At 37.0% G+C, this 17,080-nt stretch overlaps 1 protein-coding gene across 1 annotated transcript in view; it reads right to left on the bottom strand.

Moving 5' to 3' along the window:
• Positions 1-13,095, bottom strand: part of cacna2d1a (calcium channel, voltage-dependent, alpha 2/delta subunit 1a) — a 65,796-nt gene extending 52,701 nt beyond the window's left edge. The window contains exon 1 of the mRNA XM_079869626.1: positions 12,863-13,095. Within this exon, the coding sequence (XP_079725752.1) occupies positions 12,863-12,969 (107 nt within the window). The 5' untranslated portion in view covers positions 12,970-13,095. The remainder of the gene's footprint in view (positions 1-12,862) is intronic.
• Positions 13,096-17,080: the final 3,985 nt, after the last annotated feature.

The following is a 17,080-nucleotide window of genomic DNA, read 5'->3' as shown; positions in this document are numbered from 1 at the left end:
TCCTTAAACGTATGTGGTATCGGATTGGAAAAGAGACAATACTTATACAATAACATTTACAGTTTTTTTCGATTGCTAAACGACAGTGAGCACAACTGGAGCTACATGTGCAAAACTCTAACTACAGTCTGCACTACCAACAGTCACCTGAGCTAAACAGTTCACATCACCTGCAAAACTCACTCAGAGCAACACAACTCTTAACACACGACTCAAAACAAGCTCAGTGCAGCCAAACACTATGCACAACCCTCACTGAGATAACACACACTGTCACTCAGAACACACTGAGAGCAAAAACACTAGCCTCAAACACCAATACAGAAAATACAAACTTTTCATCTTTACAGTTTGAACAATTTCAGTGACTTCATACAAAGTAATATTTTCTTCAAAGAAAAGAGTGACATTTTTTCACATGATTTATTTAATTTTTTAGAACATAACAATTCTTTATGGTAAATGAAAATTAGCAGTTTGCTTCAATAGTCTGTAGTAATTTACGGAATTACAGTAATGAGAAAAAAAAAGGTAGAAACTAAAAGTACATACGAACATGTAATGTAATGTAATATAATGTAATGTAATGTAATTCGAACAAATAATTGAGGGGCTAATCCTGCCTCTCTCTAGCATCAGGCCACAGGTTTTCATCAACATCACATCTAATATTCTCTCTTGCCATGCACCTGGGGAAGAACCTTCTGGAGTGCCTTATCCATCCCTGGCAGTCGTGTCCTCACATCCGGCACGCATGGCTTCCAAAAGAGACCTTTGGTCATGTGGGTGGTGACCAAACACTTTCCACCTCCACCCATACAGAAAAACAATATATTGAAATATATATATGTGGCATATATTCCAAATACATTGAAATATATTTGCATTGTTGGTCACTTATATTTATCATTTTGAAATATATTCTGAAATATAACAAAAATATATGATGTTACAGTAAGTGTGAAATATATTTACATATATTTAACTAAAATATATTTATTGGGCCAATTTCGAATATTTGCATATATTCCAAAAATATATTTCAAATATATTTCTTTTGTGTATGGGAGCCTTTCAGCTGAGATTGCAATCAGCAGTGTTTGAAAGGCACAAGGCTGAAATCTATTCTGTTTTGAGTGTGTGGTTCACAGTTTTGACAGCAGTGTGTTAGCATTTGAACAAAGTGCTGTAAATCCACAGTGTTGTGCAGGTTGTGGTTAAAGTCATGGGATAAGTGTGTAGAGTTTTGAAAACTGTGTTCAAGCAATGAAAAACGAACTAGAGTTTGGTCCACATGAACTGCTGCTGTGCAGACTGTAGTTAGAGTTTTGCACATGTGACTCCAGTTGTGCCCACTGTCGTTTAGCAATCGAAAAAAACTGTAACATCTACTGTACTGTACTGTACTGAACTGTCCTACTACTGTATGTACTACTGTACTAAAATTCTCATGTCCAATTAAAAACAAAACAAAAACAAAACCAGCTCAAACCCAAACAAGCCTTATGCCAAATCAATTCCTGTCTCTGATCCCTTGGTGAGATGAATCAATGCAGCTAATCATTGTTATGGATCACGAGTGTCAGAATATGGCTCATTCAACAGCGCAAGAAGATGGGAAAAGGCTGCCAGCCCCGTTTAGTTTAGCTGATGAAATTCAATTGAAACTCTCCTTATGAAATTATAACAGCAGTATGATCATAACCACCACAGTAGCCATAAAAACAGAGCACATACACACTAAGTAGTGCTAATGCTTGGGGGGGAAATGGATGTGGTGAAAAAAAAGGAACGGAAACTTGGAGCAGTGAATGGAAAATTGAGATAAGATCTCCTTTGGTCCCTCCCCCTCCAAGTCCTCTGGAGAGGGAAGCAGGGGGCAGGGGCGACCCGGCAGGCTGTAAAACATTGCGTACTGTAAATAGTTTATGGAAACGATTTGACTCATCAAACTTCATTTCCTTGCATGAAATTGCGTACTCAAGCGATATATAAATTACATTACGAATCATGTGATCTCTGCTCAGCGGGAACTTACTTTAGTAGGGAAAACACTACATTTAAAATAAGTTAAAATAACTGTTTTCTGGTTTAATTCATTTTAAAATGAAATTTAGTCCTGAGATGGCAAAGCTGAATTGTCAGCATCATTACTCCAGTCTTCAGTGTCACATGATCCTTCAGAAATCATTCGAATACGCTGATTTGGAGTTCAATAAACATTCCAGAGTATATTTTTATGTAAATATATTAATTTCTTTGCAATCAGTGCATAAAATTATTTTATAATTAACATACAGGGAAAATAAAGTGGCTTGAACCGCTATTATACTGGATGTCAACTGAAAGTAAGCTTAGACTGAACCACACAAAACAGAAGCTTTCTCTTGCCCTCTTTCTCTATTTTAACTATACTCCCTGAGGAAGTCAGGGCTGTTTCTGTGTTCAGAGCCACATTAGACCTACATGTCCCCAATATTTTAAAAATATATGACTTTATATGACTGAAATATAAACATTTAGAGCACTAAATGGCGACAACACAATTGCTCCCTGTAAAAAATAGTATTTACAAAGCGCTGCAACTATAAACTGTAAACTAATTTAGAGTAAAATGTTTTATTTAAAAGCAAAGTCAGGAAAGAACGAACATCATTCCATGTTATGTCACAATGTCATCGCTTGACCAGCTGTCTGGAACCATGTGGGTTGTTTAAATCTGAGCCAAATGGCTTCTTGATGGATCCCTCAAGCATCAAATGTGTCCACAACTTAAGGCTACAGATCAGGGGTCAGAGCAACAGGTGCTGTTGGTTCAAATCAAAGCACAGAATAAACATTATCAGGTGGGACAAAAATACATTTAGTGACAAAAGGCAATCACAGCGAATTGCACATTGGGAACAAATATGCAAAGTAAACATCCTATGAGATAAGACACATGAACAACCAATAGTCAGGCTCAACACACAACACATACTGTATCCATCCAATCAGAATGAGTGACACATCAAGCAGCCCTAAAATAGAGTACATGAGTCAGGTTTACAGGGCTGGATCTTGACTTCTGGCTGTAGTTCCCCTCCCCCAAACACACACATGGACAAACACATACACACACACACAAACACACAGACATGTTGGGTTTCCATGTTATGGGGACTTTAATGGTTTTGTACAAACTGTATTCTATCCCATAACCCTAAACCTTTCTCATGGGGACATTGTATCCCCGTAACATAGGGTATACTTTCAGATATGTGAATATTCCCCTCTGCTACAATGCAAACAATGACTCTGCGGTCACGTTTACACCTGTATTAAGATGCGGATCACAAGTGGACAACGATAAATACAGGTGCAAACGGGGTCTAAAAAGCTTGTCCCCTTTCTACCACTACCAGAGGTAGTCAAAAACGCATTCGACCAGAGACAAAAGACCACTCTCCACCTAGTGACCCAACACGGGACTGTTATAGGATTATATGTTGTGAGAAAGCGCACCAAAACAAGGTATTCAAAACCTTGCAGATTATGTTCGAAAGCGCAGTTCCCATCCACATTGATTCGTTCATCTAATAGTATTCGTGCGGTGAACTTGGAGGGAAGGTTCTCAACGAAATCCGAACACAAGTGGTCACAAGAGGCTCATTTGAAAGCATGTTAAATGTATCATAGATCACCGAAAATGTATCTTAATACCAGATGGAAACAGGGCCTGTGTTGCTATGGGGATCTACACGCGTCAAAACAGACCAAACAAACACGTTTCTATACAGTCTTCACACCCACAAACAGATGCTCCTGGGATACTACAGTGAAAACACCATCAACACAGCTGACAACAAGCAACAGGTGTACTGTGTGTGAATTGAGCTTAGTTTTAGTCACGGACATACTGTACAATCGCAGCACAGCTTTCAGGGTTAAAGCTGTATAAGTGAGCTGTTCCACCTCTCAAAAAAGGGAGCAGGCAACAAATGCACTGCATAGGTTGCAACTGAACGGGGGGAAAAGGCTTTTAAAAGGAGTCAGGCTGTACGTATAACTGACATTTATAAATGAATTGCGCCTTCAATCTCTGCTTATCTGTCAAACCTCTTCAATCAGATGTCATTCAGGCCTCTAATACATTCTGACAGTATTTAAGTACAGCACAGAGCAATAGGGTGGCGTTTAATTATGTTTCTAGGGGACAACTAGCAGTAAACCTGACACAAGACAAGAGAGCTGAGATAAACAAGCCCCCTCCCTCTGCTGTTTCTCTCTCACTTCATCGGTTTAACGCTTTCTCAGCTCCATTTCTGCCACTCTCACCCTCCTGTCTGTCAGTATCTATCTTGCTCTCTCTGAGGGTGATATTTGTAATTTGGATAAGAAAAAACAAGGCGGATGACTACATAGTACACTGTTATTTGGTGAGATCATGTTGAGGACAATGATCAAAAGACTTTACTGTCGAGTTGAGTTATATATATATATATATATATATATATATATATATATATATATATATATATACACACACACACACACAGTATATATATATATTATGTATAAAGAGACATTATCTATCTATCTAAATTTTATATAAAAGAACTGATTAATTGATTTCTGAAGTTAATAAAATAGTAATAACAAACATCTTAACTAATTTGGTTAATTTTTATTTAGGCTATTGATTTCATTTATGTATGTATTGGCTATAAATCGACAAATATTTGCTGTCAATTAATCAATCTTATGATTTCTGAATTTAATGAAACCCTTTTAATAAAAAAAACAAACATTTGTTTAGTACCCAGGAACTAAAATACTGCAGAGAGCAAGTGCAAATAAGCTGCTGCTGTTCATTCTTTGAATATTCTTTCATTTTTCTGCCTAACTGTCAGTGGCGGAGATTCTTAAACAGAAGATGTTTGATTCAATCACACTCAGTAAGACACAAGAGCTGTAAATCATGTTCTCTCTCGGTGTCTATGTGAGATACTATGTGTGAAAGCGGGAAAGGGAGAGGGAGAGACGTGAACCCTCTGAAAAATTGCAATGACAAAAGGGAATAATGTTGTATTTTCACAATTTTATAAAATTTAATTAACACTGCATATGAATACTTCATATTAACTCATTCATTACCAGTAACTGATCTGAGCAGGACTATTTCTGGACTTTGCAAAATGTATATTAGGAACTTACATTAATCTGAGCTGAGGTAACTCAGTATGTGTTGTATTTGCATGCTCTGTTAACCAGCGATGACACCCAAGATTAGAGAACACTGGAGAATGTTCAGAGGGGCGCTGTGACCCACCTGCAACCCAAATTCTGTTCACCCGCTATATTCAGCACAGTACCGACTTACGCAGCTCGCGTTCCCGCTGTGCCAAGGTGGGAGGGGCAAAAGCCAGACAAAGTCGCAGTGACATTGTGAATGACCAGGGATGTTCTTCTAATACAGATTGTTGTATTATTAGAAACTGTTGAAATGGAGCCAGTCCGCAAAGCCATGCCTTTAGGGACTCATTTCAAGAACACAGAGAGATATGTTTGTTAAGCGCTAAAGAGCAGTTAAAGGAATAGTTCACCAAAAAACATAAAAAAAACCTTCATTGAAACACAAAAAGAAACAGCATTTCAGTCTAAGTCATTTCAACTTAAATTACATTAAATTGGCTTAAATGAGTTGAATCTTGTATAACTTATAAAAAAAAATACAGAATTAAAGCAATGTAAAAACATATGTTGCCATAACTTATTGATCATATAATTTTTTAAAGTGTACATGGTGACAAAACTATCCCTTTAAAGTGGGATACCCCCAAATTAAAATTATTTAATCATCTTTGAAACACAAATATTGAAACCTGAGAGACCTGAGAAAGTCTTTTCAACCAAAATGTTCAAAGTTCAAAAAGTAAAATAAAATAAATCTGTTTATCGTTTAAAATGATTGTCTTTTTAGAAGACTTGGATAAAACAGTTACATTTATATGGAATCATTTTACAATGTTTTTATGAAAGTTTTGATAAAATAGATTTTTAATGGAAGGGCAGAAATCTCTCTGGTTGCGTTGTATCAGAGATGGACAAAAGTCGTAAAGGTTTGAAATGAATCCTATGGTGTGTAATTATCGTGTGTATTTGATGAACTATCCCTTTAAAGTCAGACTTTGTGGATTTTCCAACAAAGCAAAGGGGAAGGAATGAATAATAAAACTATATTCTAATACTTATTTGGATGAAATATTTATCTACGCCTGTCTTGTTGAGCTAGTGAAATCTGCATCTTTCTCCCCCGGGACTGAGCTTCCCTTAGGTGCTGATATTGAAATTTCTGATTAAAACTGATTTATGTCAGAATGAATTGCAAAATGTGAGTCTGAAATCCAAATATGCTGGGAGAACGGCACAGGGGTGTGTATGTGCGTGAGTGAGTCCATCAAGGAGAGTGTAGGGTTTCTTTACACATTTGTAATCTCCTCTGGCAACCATGGCTGTCTCTACAAATATATCTCTTCTCCTTTCTGTCCCTCTTGTTCTCCTTCCTTCACTCATGGTCAGGACATCTGTCTGTCTCACTAGCACATTTTTTAAGAAACAGACATCACATGTATGTTGAGACCAGAGAATCTCAAGTTAACATACAGTATTATATTTTAACCTTAACTGAACTTAACCTCAACCATGGCAACACACATTGACATGTACATTTAATCCTTATTCAGTAAAACACTATATCAACCTGACAGCTAGAAAATGCTTTTGGGAGTTCTTTATGACCATAGCCCACAAGGACAAGGATTTCAAATATTGCCATCTTTGTGGGGAACACACACACACAGAGAGAGAGAAAGAGATCCTTCCTTCACTCTTCATTACGGATGTTGCACAGCTTTACTATTGTAATATATTTTTAAATGTAATTTATTCCTGTGACGGCAAAGCTGAATTTTCAGCATCATTACACCAGTCTTCAGTGTAACATGATCATTCAGAAATCATTCTTATATGCTGAAGAAACATTTTAGTGCTTAATAAACATTACTTATTATTATTATAGGAAATTCTTAATATTTTGTGAAACATTTATACTTTTTTTTAGGATTCTTTGATTAAAAAGAACATTTGTTCGAGATAAATGCTTGCATACACACAAAAAAAATCAATCCTTTACTTTCACTTTTGATCAATTTAATGCATCCTTGCTGAATAAAACTATTTATTGCTTTTAAAAAAAGGAATAGATTGATAGAATAAACATAATTTCTGATGCAATAGGCCTACTAACTAGCTGCAGGACATCAAAACATAATCCAACTGCCTGTTTTTAAAGCCACAAGCTCTCACAAAAAGCCTGCAGAAACCACTGATCGGTTATTTAGAGTAGCTATAATGGATTCACTCACAAGCACACAGGAGGAAGGATTCTGGGATATGAGCCCACAGACAAGTTTCCATTAACACTCTTAGAAACAGCACACTAACTGTAAATGCATATGTACTGTCGGCATTCTCCACCTCTGGCATTCAGCACTGTACATTCATAATAATATTAAGAGTGGAAAGCAGATGTGCTTCCTCTACAGAAGGGGGTGAGCATTCAACCAGCTGTAAGCAATCCAGTTTCCAGTTAGTTCATTGGGGAAATCAGAGAAGTTTTGGACAGGAAAAAAAAAAAGTGTTCCACGTGGCCTAATGTCTCAGGGTTGAACAAACAACTTCAAGTTTTACATTTGCAACTTTTTTAAAACATCAAACATTATTTAATAGATTCTGCATTTTGTGGTACAAATAAAATCTTCTAAAACCCTACAATTATGAGAGTCAAATGACCAAGAAAACAAAATTAGACTAATAGTCGTATGTGGGCATGGGAATGGGAAGACTGTCCCTGTGTGGGTTTACTTTAGCTGTACTCGGGGGACAAATTTGTCAGTCTAATTCTGTCAAAACTGCATTTGGACACATCCGGGGACATCATCAATTATAAAAAATATTCTTAGCATAGCATATCATGTATCTCAATTGGACACGGGGAGAGACACAGGGAGAGATTCTGGTCCACTACCATTCAGCCTAATTCTGACTGAGCTTTAACTTTGCCTGAGTATTTGAGTGACAAAAATAGCTCCCAGCTGTTTTCAAAGGGCTCAGCAAATACCTACAAAAAGGCTCCCTGCTGAACTAAGATGTAAAAAAAAACTGCCACCAAACACATAAGCACAGCACAAGAACATAATATACTAGCAAAACCTTTCTTTCTGGGAAGATCTAAAACTCTGGAGCCGTAGTTCAAAGTTAAACCCACACCATAAAGACTATGAGCTGGCTGATTTCCAAAGGGCAAATAATGCTCATTCTGTGGTTGGAGGAATCAGGCTATAATAGGAAAGGTCCCATGTATTGAACTGATTAAGCATGAAATTTGATTATGCTTGTAGTCAAAAGTGCAACATGGCGAGGACACTGACGCAAATGTTGTAGATGTGCGATTCAAAACTGAGGAGAGGCTAACTTGATCGATTGGCATCATCGCAGAGGCCCAGAAATGTGAGACATGTGACGATATCCGGCAATATGATATATCACCATAATGAACAAGCACAGTACTGTTATACAGTGGGCACTTTAAAATACCATGAATAATTATTTATTATGAATTATTATTCAAATCAAAACCTGAGCTAACATGAACTGACAATAATTAGTTGTTTTTTTGTTTTTACTAACATTATCAAAGAATAATTGCTCATTGCATTAACATAATGAGACCTTATTGTAAAGTGTTACCTATTTTTCTTTATTATTCTTTTGCACTTTAATCTGTTTGAAACGTGTTTACTTTATACATTTTTTTTGTGTATTGTTTATTGTATTTAATAAAATTATTAAACCTGTTATAGTATAACAAAAAAGCAACTTATTTCTATACTGATAATACGGGTTACCGTGATAAAAGCTTCAGCAATTATCGCAACATGAAAAAATCTGTGCGTACAAATACGAAATAATCCACGCAGTTGTTAGTGAATGAGACCCACTATTATTAGATATAATATGTATTGCTGAAAAAGATAACCAGAGGAACTTTAAGGAACAATTAATGCATCCAATTGAAATTTTTCAATGATGATATGCTCCAGTTTCTAAGGCGAACAAATATAGCATGATGCTTTTGCACAGTCCCAATCGCCCTCTTCCCAGCATACACTGGGGCATGAATAAGGTTGCATTCTTTGAACATTGGCCAGTTTAAATTGGACAGTTATTGTTGATTTTGTCACTTTTTTTCTGAAAAGAATCTGGGGGAAAATCCTCACGGGTTCCACTGTTTTCAACATTGATAATAATAAGAAATGATTTGATAAAATCTGCATTTTAGAATGATTTCCACAGGATCTTCTGCCACTGAAAACTAATAATGATGCTATGCACTGATGAGTAATGATGCAAAAAATTTGGCTTTGCCATCACAGGAATAAATTACAGTTTAAAATATATTCAAATAAAAAACAATTATTTTAAATTGTAATAATACTGTATCAATATTTCACAATGCTGCTTTTTACTGTTTTTTAATCAAATAAATGCAGCCTTGGTGAGCAGAAAAGACTTCTTTCAAAAGCATTAAAAAAATCTTACCGACACCAAACTTTTGAACAGCAGTGTGTGTTTAACTGTATGATGTGGATGCATGGAAATATGAAGGAGATGAATTAAAATCAAAATAAACCATGCAATCATGTTTACTTAAGTTCTATGAACGCTAAAATTTTCACAGCTTAAAGTCTGTTTATTAATATAAAAGGCACAAAGTTGAAATAAAAAGAGGAGGACAGGTCCCAAACCTTCACAGAAGTGAAGATGACATTTCATAATGTAACATTTCATAAATAATGGTAAAAGTGCACAGGTGCGCTAACTGCTTTGTGCTTCTCTCAAGAAGCGGTCATGGGCGGAACGGGTGACATCAGACTCAGATCTGAGGACATTAATCATTTGCCTCACAGCACAGCAAAAGCCACAAGACACTAAGAAGGGGTGGGGGAGATTGGGGAGGAGAGCGCAGTCATAGAGCATCTGAAGCAGACAGGTTCTGGCATTAGGAGGTTAGGGTTTGGGCACAAAGATGCAGTCACGCAGATCAGGAGGAAGAGGGGCTCAGAACGACAGTAAACCGCAGTAAAGAAAAAACTTCCTGACAGAAATTTATTTTCTTGTTCTAAAGCCATTTTACTTCCGCAAAGTGAAATATTTATCATGATATAAGTAGGAATTAGAGATGCACAATATATCGGGATCGGCCGAAATATGTCCATTATCAGCCCAATAAGAAAATTTGGCCAATATATTAAATCCGATAAATAATGGATTATTTCCTTCAGCTGAGACACTTTAGAAGGGCACTGTTCACCATGATGGTTTTGAATTGCTTGAAATATGATTGGAATCACTTCAAAAAGGGAAATACAGTTAAGTGCAACATGTGCAGCACAAGTTTGTCATATAAAATTATAATGAGAACATAATTTTAATTGTGTGTTTGGGACATGGATTTAATTATGAGACTTTTGTTTTTATAATCAGGCTCCCAAAAATTATATAAAAATTTGGATTTAGATAATTGCCCATTTTATCGGTTATCGGCTACCAAATATAAAGAATTATCGGTTATCGGCCACATTTTTCATATCGGTGCATCCCTAGTATATGTAAGGGTCTAGATTTGTTGATGGGAAAATGGATGTTCAATATAAGAATGGACCTTTATTCATGATGTCAGCTGAAAAGGAAATTGATTTTACAAGCAAAACAAGTTATTCGAATTTTTTTTTTTTTCTATTTAGAATAAACCAACAAATCATTCCTAATAAGACTAGAACATGCATAAAGAACTTAAATTTACAAATTTTTTAATCTCATGTCAACTTTAACTTGTTAGATCAGGTACAAGCTCACATCACAGATCAGAAACAGGCTTGAGGACATCAGACTGTGATTTACATATTACCAAATTCTGTCTAAACCCGAAACAATCTCAAGCAACGAGTGGAATCAGATTGGTTGCATTTGACAGATGATTGCTTCTATGCCTTGAGCTGTTCTTGTGTCCAATCTGTCATAGAGAGGGATATATATCAGTTTGAAGATGTTGTGAAACACCACACCTGACAACTGTAGTTTAAGGCCAGCAAATGAGACTATATTTACTCTATGGAGAACATGATCTTTGAGCAGCATTCATATACTTGCAGGAGAGCGAATAGAAGGTTGCTGCTGTCAGCATCTGAGGTAAGTTTCATTACATAATCTTATGTTAAAAAGGCTAGGTTTCACATGTTTGAGTTTTAAATTAGGCTATATGGACAGGTGACAGGCTCTGGTCAACTAAAAATAACTCACAGGACACATGTGGCGCATCAAGTTTTGATAGCACCAGCAGCCTTCTTGCTTTAAAACCACACAGAAAAAAAAACAAAAAAAAAACAGTAACTTAAAGAATTACACTTAAATTTTATCATTTATGATTTAAAATTAAACATTTAAAGGGACAGTTCACCAAAAAATAACCCTGTCTGTCCAAAAATGACTTCCGCAGAACTTTAAAGAAGATATTTTGAAGGTTACTTACTTACCATTGACTTCCATTCTATGGACTAAGACATTTTCTCAAAATAGGCCTACCTTATTTAATGTTCCACAGCAGAAATAAAGTCATACAGTTTTGGAACGAAATGGACAGAATTTACATTTTTGGGTGCACTATCCCTTTAAGGGATTTACATTGAGCTTTTTAAAAATAGTAGGCCTTATGCGCTAGGCTAGAGAAACAATCACACAGCCATCTTTAGAATTTTGTCTTTGAACTTCCATTTTTGCGTAGCCCTAGGCTATATTTCTATTGTATCGCTGTCGAAGAGTATTTTGCAGGTGAAGTGGATTTACTTATTGTAGAGTTAACGAAAGTTATTATGGGCATTGTAATGTTTAAAGTGGATGTCATAACAAAATGTCAGTAGACGGGAATATTTTAAAACGGTTCATTCATAAATCTGTAAGATCTTACCTTCATGCTGTGGAAATACAAACCGGAAGACAGAAGACAACAAGTGCAGCGCTGAAAAGGGGCGTGGCTACATAAGGTCTATAAGCTACAATTAGTCAGTGAGTTGAACTTGAGAACCGATTTGGTCAGAAATACATTTTTGTGAATTGGATCAACGTGATTCATTGAAAAGATCCGACTCAAATTAATAATTCATTCATGAACACAAGCATTGCTGTCATGCTGTCATTCGACTTGAAATGTAGCGTTAGTGGTGTAGAGTCGTGTCAACCACTTTTATGATAGGCTACTTCTATGGTCATTTTGTGTTATGTTTTGAGGCTTGACATCTTGTTACCATTCAATGTCATTGCATAGTAAAGACATTTTCCAAAATGTCTCTTTTTCAGAAGAAATAAAATACCGAACAGCATTCGTGTGAGTAGCCTAAATAAATAGAACTTACGGATTTTTTATTTTATTTATTTATTTTTGATGAACTATCCCTTTAACTTCACACACCGCCGTAAAAACGCGACGCATCGAGCAAAGACGTCAGTCTCACGCATACTTACATAGACAAAATACTCCTGTAATAAAACCTGTAATAAAAATAGCGCAGACGGAACGCGTCCCATGTGAACGCGTTTTAACTGTTTTAAATGCAACTTGTGGTTGGAAGAGTACCAGTCTCTCTACCTCTCTTTAAATACAAAAACTTAAAAGTCTTTTACTTTCAGACCCAACAATAATTGTTGGTATCAACAACTGCAGAGACTCAGTGTAGCAAGTTTTGTGCTGTGTAACGGTACTTACTGTTGGGAGTCGGGAAACTGTATAGCGCTTCCACAGCTGAATAAAGACAGAAGTAGAAGAAGAGCAGCGGACAATCTGAGTGTATCCATTATTCTGTCTGACATCATTTAGGCTAGTTTCTCCCACTGAAGTAACCCTCCTAAAGCAGCCGAGCTGCCGCCATGAACGCGCGCTATACTTCCACAAACAAATGACAGATGCTTTTGGTTCCTCCAGCTACTTCAGCCTTTTCCCTGTTGAATTAGTTAAGATGTTTCTCCAGAGGTGTGGTGACTGTCAGGGGGAGTCAGGTGTGGGGCGTTTCAGTGTCTCTCCGGTTTGCCAGTAGGTTAAAGAGTCTGTTTTAGACTGTGCGCGCCGTGGCGGATCAGTTTCCACACGCCCCCCACCCATCTGCGCGCGATCATCATCACTCGTGTCGCTCCATACAAGGAGCCCGAGCCGCACAGTTGATACGAGCTGAGAGGCATCAATGAGCTCATATCTTTGAATGACAAGAAAGTTACAGTTTCATCAGATAGATAGATAGATAGATAGATAGATAGATAGATAGATAGATAGATAGATAGATAGATAGATAGATAGATAGATAGATAGATAGATAGATAGATAGATAGATAGATAGATAGATAGATAGATAGATAGATAGATCTATTAGGTAAATATCTCAGTTCTTAAAAAGGTTTCTACCATCTTTATCAAATGGCTAAGAGGAAATAAAGCTTCTATGACAATATAAATAGAATTTTAATAACTTTTTGCTGGTTAGATTACTCCCTAAGGTTATGATTTCTATGTTATAAAAAGATATGCAGTGTTTGCTGTCTGGATGCAGAGGAGGGGAGATGAGCTCTCTGAGCAAAAGAGAAGCTAACTCTGATCTCAGCAAATATGAGGATTTACACTAGAAGAACTGTAAACGTATTGAAGAACTGTGTGTGTGTGTGTGTGTGTGTGTGTGTGTGTGTGTGTGTGTGTGTGTGTGTGTGTGTGTGTGTGTGTGTGTGTGTGTGTGTGTGTGTGTGTGTGTGTGTGTGTGTGTTAGTACCTTGGATACAGTATGTGAGGTGATGTGTTCATTCTGAACCAAAGCAGGAGATATGGAGCGAGCACGTAATGTAGCTGTAGGACAAATGGAAAATTATACTTCAAAGTCATCTAATATGAGTATAAAGTCAGATGGCATATGACTTTCAATCTAATTAATTCTATCAAAAGCAGAGTTTTTTTTTTTTTTTTTTTTTTTTTTTTTTTTGCGAAGAGTTTTGCATTCACCTTTTAAAGTGTTTTTGTTTCTCCAATGTGAGACGCCAGGTCGCAGCAGAACTCATTCTCATAAAAGCATCCTCACGGATCCAGCAGCACCCTCATAACCTCATTTTAAGTGGATTACAGGGCTTTAGTTAGATTAGGTGGTATTAGCAAGAAGCAACATCCAACACAAACACAACCAAAACAGCATCAAGAGCAGCATCAAGAACCACTGCTTGCACTAGCTGAATACATCAATGACAACTGACATTGAACATGAATAAAACCATAAAGAAGTAAAACACAAAACAGATGTAATGAAGACCAAGTTCAAGTGAAATATATTCACAGACAGTCCTCATATGATGCCTTTAAGTCCATCATTATGTGTGTATTTTGGTGTAACTGAGTGGCAGTTTTTCTCTGCAGATGATGAGGCTGTGATTTGACAACATCTGAAATACACTGTTGAGTTTAGAGTTACAGTGTGTCTCTTCCATTTGTTTATGTAAAAACATACTGTATGAATTGAAAAATGAAAATGAAGGCCACAATAGCAAAAATGGACAGTACGTGAGCCATTTATAATGTTAAAAAGAAAAAGTGATATAAAGTAATGGAATAGCTTTAATGTTATCTCTGTTACTTACTTAGTGGAGAAGAGGAGAGAAGTATCCTTAACTGAACAGAGCTGGTCACACAAGTTCTGTTAAACTAAAAAGAGAAAAAGACATTGATTGAAAAGATTGGTATGAAACCAGTTACAATTTGAAAGTTAAAATTTATTGACATTTTTAGAAAGAAATGTACCTGTTGAGAGTGTGTTGACAGTCTGTGTAGTTGGATGAGCTCCAGAAAATCAGTAGGCCTAATGATGTGGCTTTGACAGTTACAGATTTGAAAAATAAAAAGGCGGGAATAATAAAGAACCTTATTCAAAGAAATTATTTGTCAATGGTTTTGTGTTCCCCCGATAAACTTTGCATTTCCTCGCAAAAACTTTTGCGTTCCCCCAAAAAACGTTGCATTCCCTCAAAAAAACTTTTGCGTTCTCCAGAGAAACTTTTCATTCCCTCGCAAAAACGTTTGCGTTTCCACAAGAAACAGTGCTTTCGCTCGCAAAGAGCTCAAAAGGAACGCAAAGTTTCTTGGGGGAACGCAAAAGTTTTTACGAAGGAACGCAAAAGCATTGACTTATATTTGATCTCCCATCTCATATTTTTTCCCACCACAATGTCCCTTTAGGGACTCCGTAGTTACACTGTAAAAAGTGGCAACCTGCAATTTTTACCTCAAATAGCTATTTCTACCTGATTTAACCCCTAAAAAAATTACTTTGTTGGTATAAATTAATGTATTTGTGTTGATTCAGTGATGTTAAATCATATATTTAACTAGTTCATTTAGATTTTTTTTTTCAGTCTAACTGATAGTCATTATTAAAAATTCTATACCATTTTGTCTAAATAAATTGAAAATAAAATGCTAAAACCTAAAATAAAAAAACGAATTATATAAGTAAATTAAAATAAATTACTAAATTAATTATAAATTAAGGCATCACAACAATATAATGTACAATATGAATATTCATTTAGAGATTTACTAAAGGTTAAACAGTTTTATTAAATAATTGTTTTTAATTATGATGAAAAAAGTAATCAAAATGAGAAGAAGAAAAAAAAAACTGGAAAATATGCAGCATGCACAATATTAAATATTGGCTGATATAGTCAGTAATAATCAGCCAGTAGCCTGTCATGCATCCCTTACAGCATGTTTTTCTTCCGTGTTTCCTATGTGCATGGGATCATCAGGAGTTCATGGTTCACCCCCCAGGATGTGAGTTAGAGAGCGGGCAGGTAGGGTAAATGCTGTACTCACTATCCACAGATTAACTGATCTCAGACGTCGCCTAGCAACACAACACTATCTATTCACAGCCAAGGGAGTCGCCCGAGTTAGCCCAACTCTGAAGCTGAAGAGGACACGCTCTTTAAAAGGCAGAAGATGAATGAGTAAGTCAGCAAAAGAGAGAAAGAGCAAGGGAAGCACAAAGGGAGGATAAGGATTGCCTTTTTTTGTGTGCGGGGAAAATATATGAAAAAGGCAACATGCCCTGTCAGTGAGGTTAGTCTACACAACTTGCACTAAATGACCTCATACAACCTAGCAGGCGATGCCAGAGAGAGCTCTGTTGTGCATTTACTGACATCAGGGTGTGCGGTGCTGTTATGGATCCCTCTGTTGGGATTACACTGAGTGATGCTGATGGATTTTATTGCCACTTGGGAATGGCACAATTGTTGGTGGAGGTATAGAGATTAAGGGGTAAAATATGAGCGAGAGTTTAGTTTTTTCTCTGTGGTTTCCCTTAATGCTCTGTCCCTTCCATGCAAGATGTCTGTTAGATGGATGAGTATGATGTGAAAGTATTGTAATTCATACGCTTTATAATACTCTATATGTGACGGACGTAGGCCAGTAAGAGCGCTGCGTGTAAACCTCACTTCCCTGGCCTCAAGAGGAGCGCTAGCGGTTGACACTAGCGGCTGCAGTCTTTAGTGTACTTGTTAGTGTGCCTGCCTCCCACGCCGGAGATGCCGGTTTGAGTCCCGCTTGGATTGGGTGGAGTAGGTCTGGTTACATTTGGTGCTGTGACCTGGATGGGAGTGAGGTTTAGAGGGTTGAGTGTAACTGTGCGTATAAATCTCTCTAGATAGTGTGCATGTGCCAAACGTGTCTTTCCGCGCTCATGCCCAAAGAAGTTTACTTTGATAGGCTTGCGCAGTTGAGTGGAATGTGGACAATAAAGTATGCCCGGGCCTTTAGCGTCCTTGTTAGCGCGCCCGCCGGAGACCCCAGTTCAAATCCCGCTCGGAGTGTGTCGAGTAGGACCGGTTATATTTGGTGCCGTGACCCGGATGGAGTGAGGTTTAGGGGGAGTGAGTGTAACGGATGTAAGCC

The sequence above is a fragment of the Squalius cephalus genome, assembly GCF_949319135.1.
Source record: "Squalius cephalus genome assembly, chromosome: 4".
NCBI classification, from domain to species: Eukaryota; Metazoa; Chordata; class Actinopteri; order Cypriniformes; family Leuciscidae; genus Squalius; species Squalius cephalus.
Note: the sequence above shows the minus strand (reverse complement) of the source record. Positions and strands in the feature narration are given on the sequence as shown.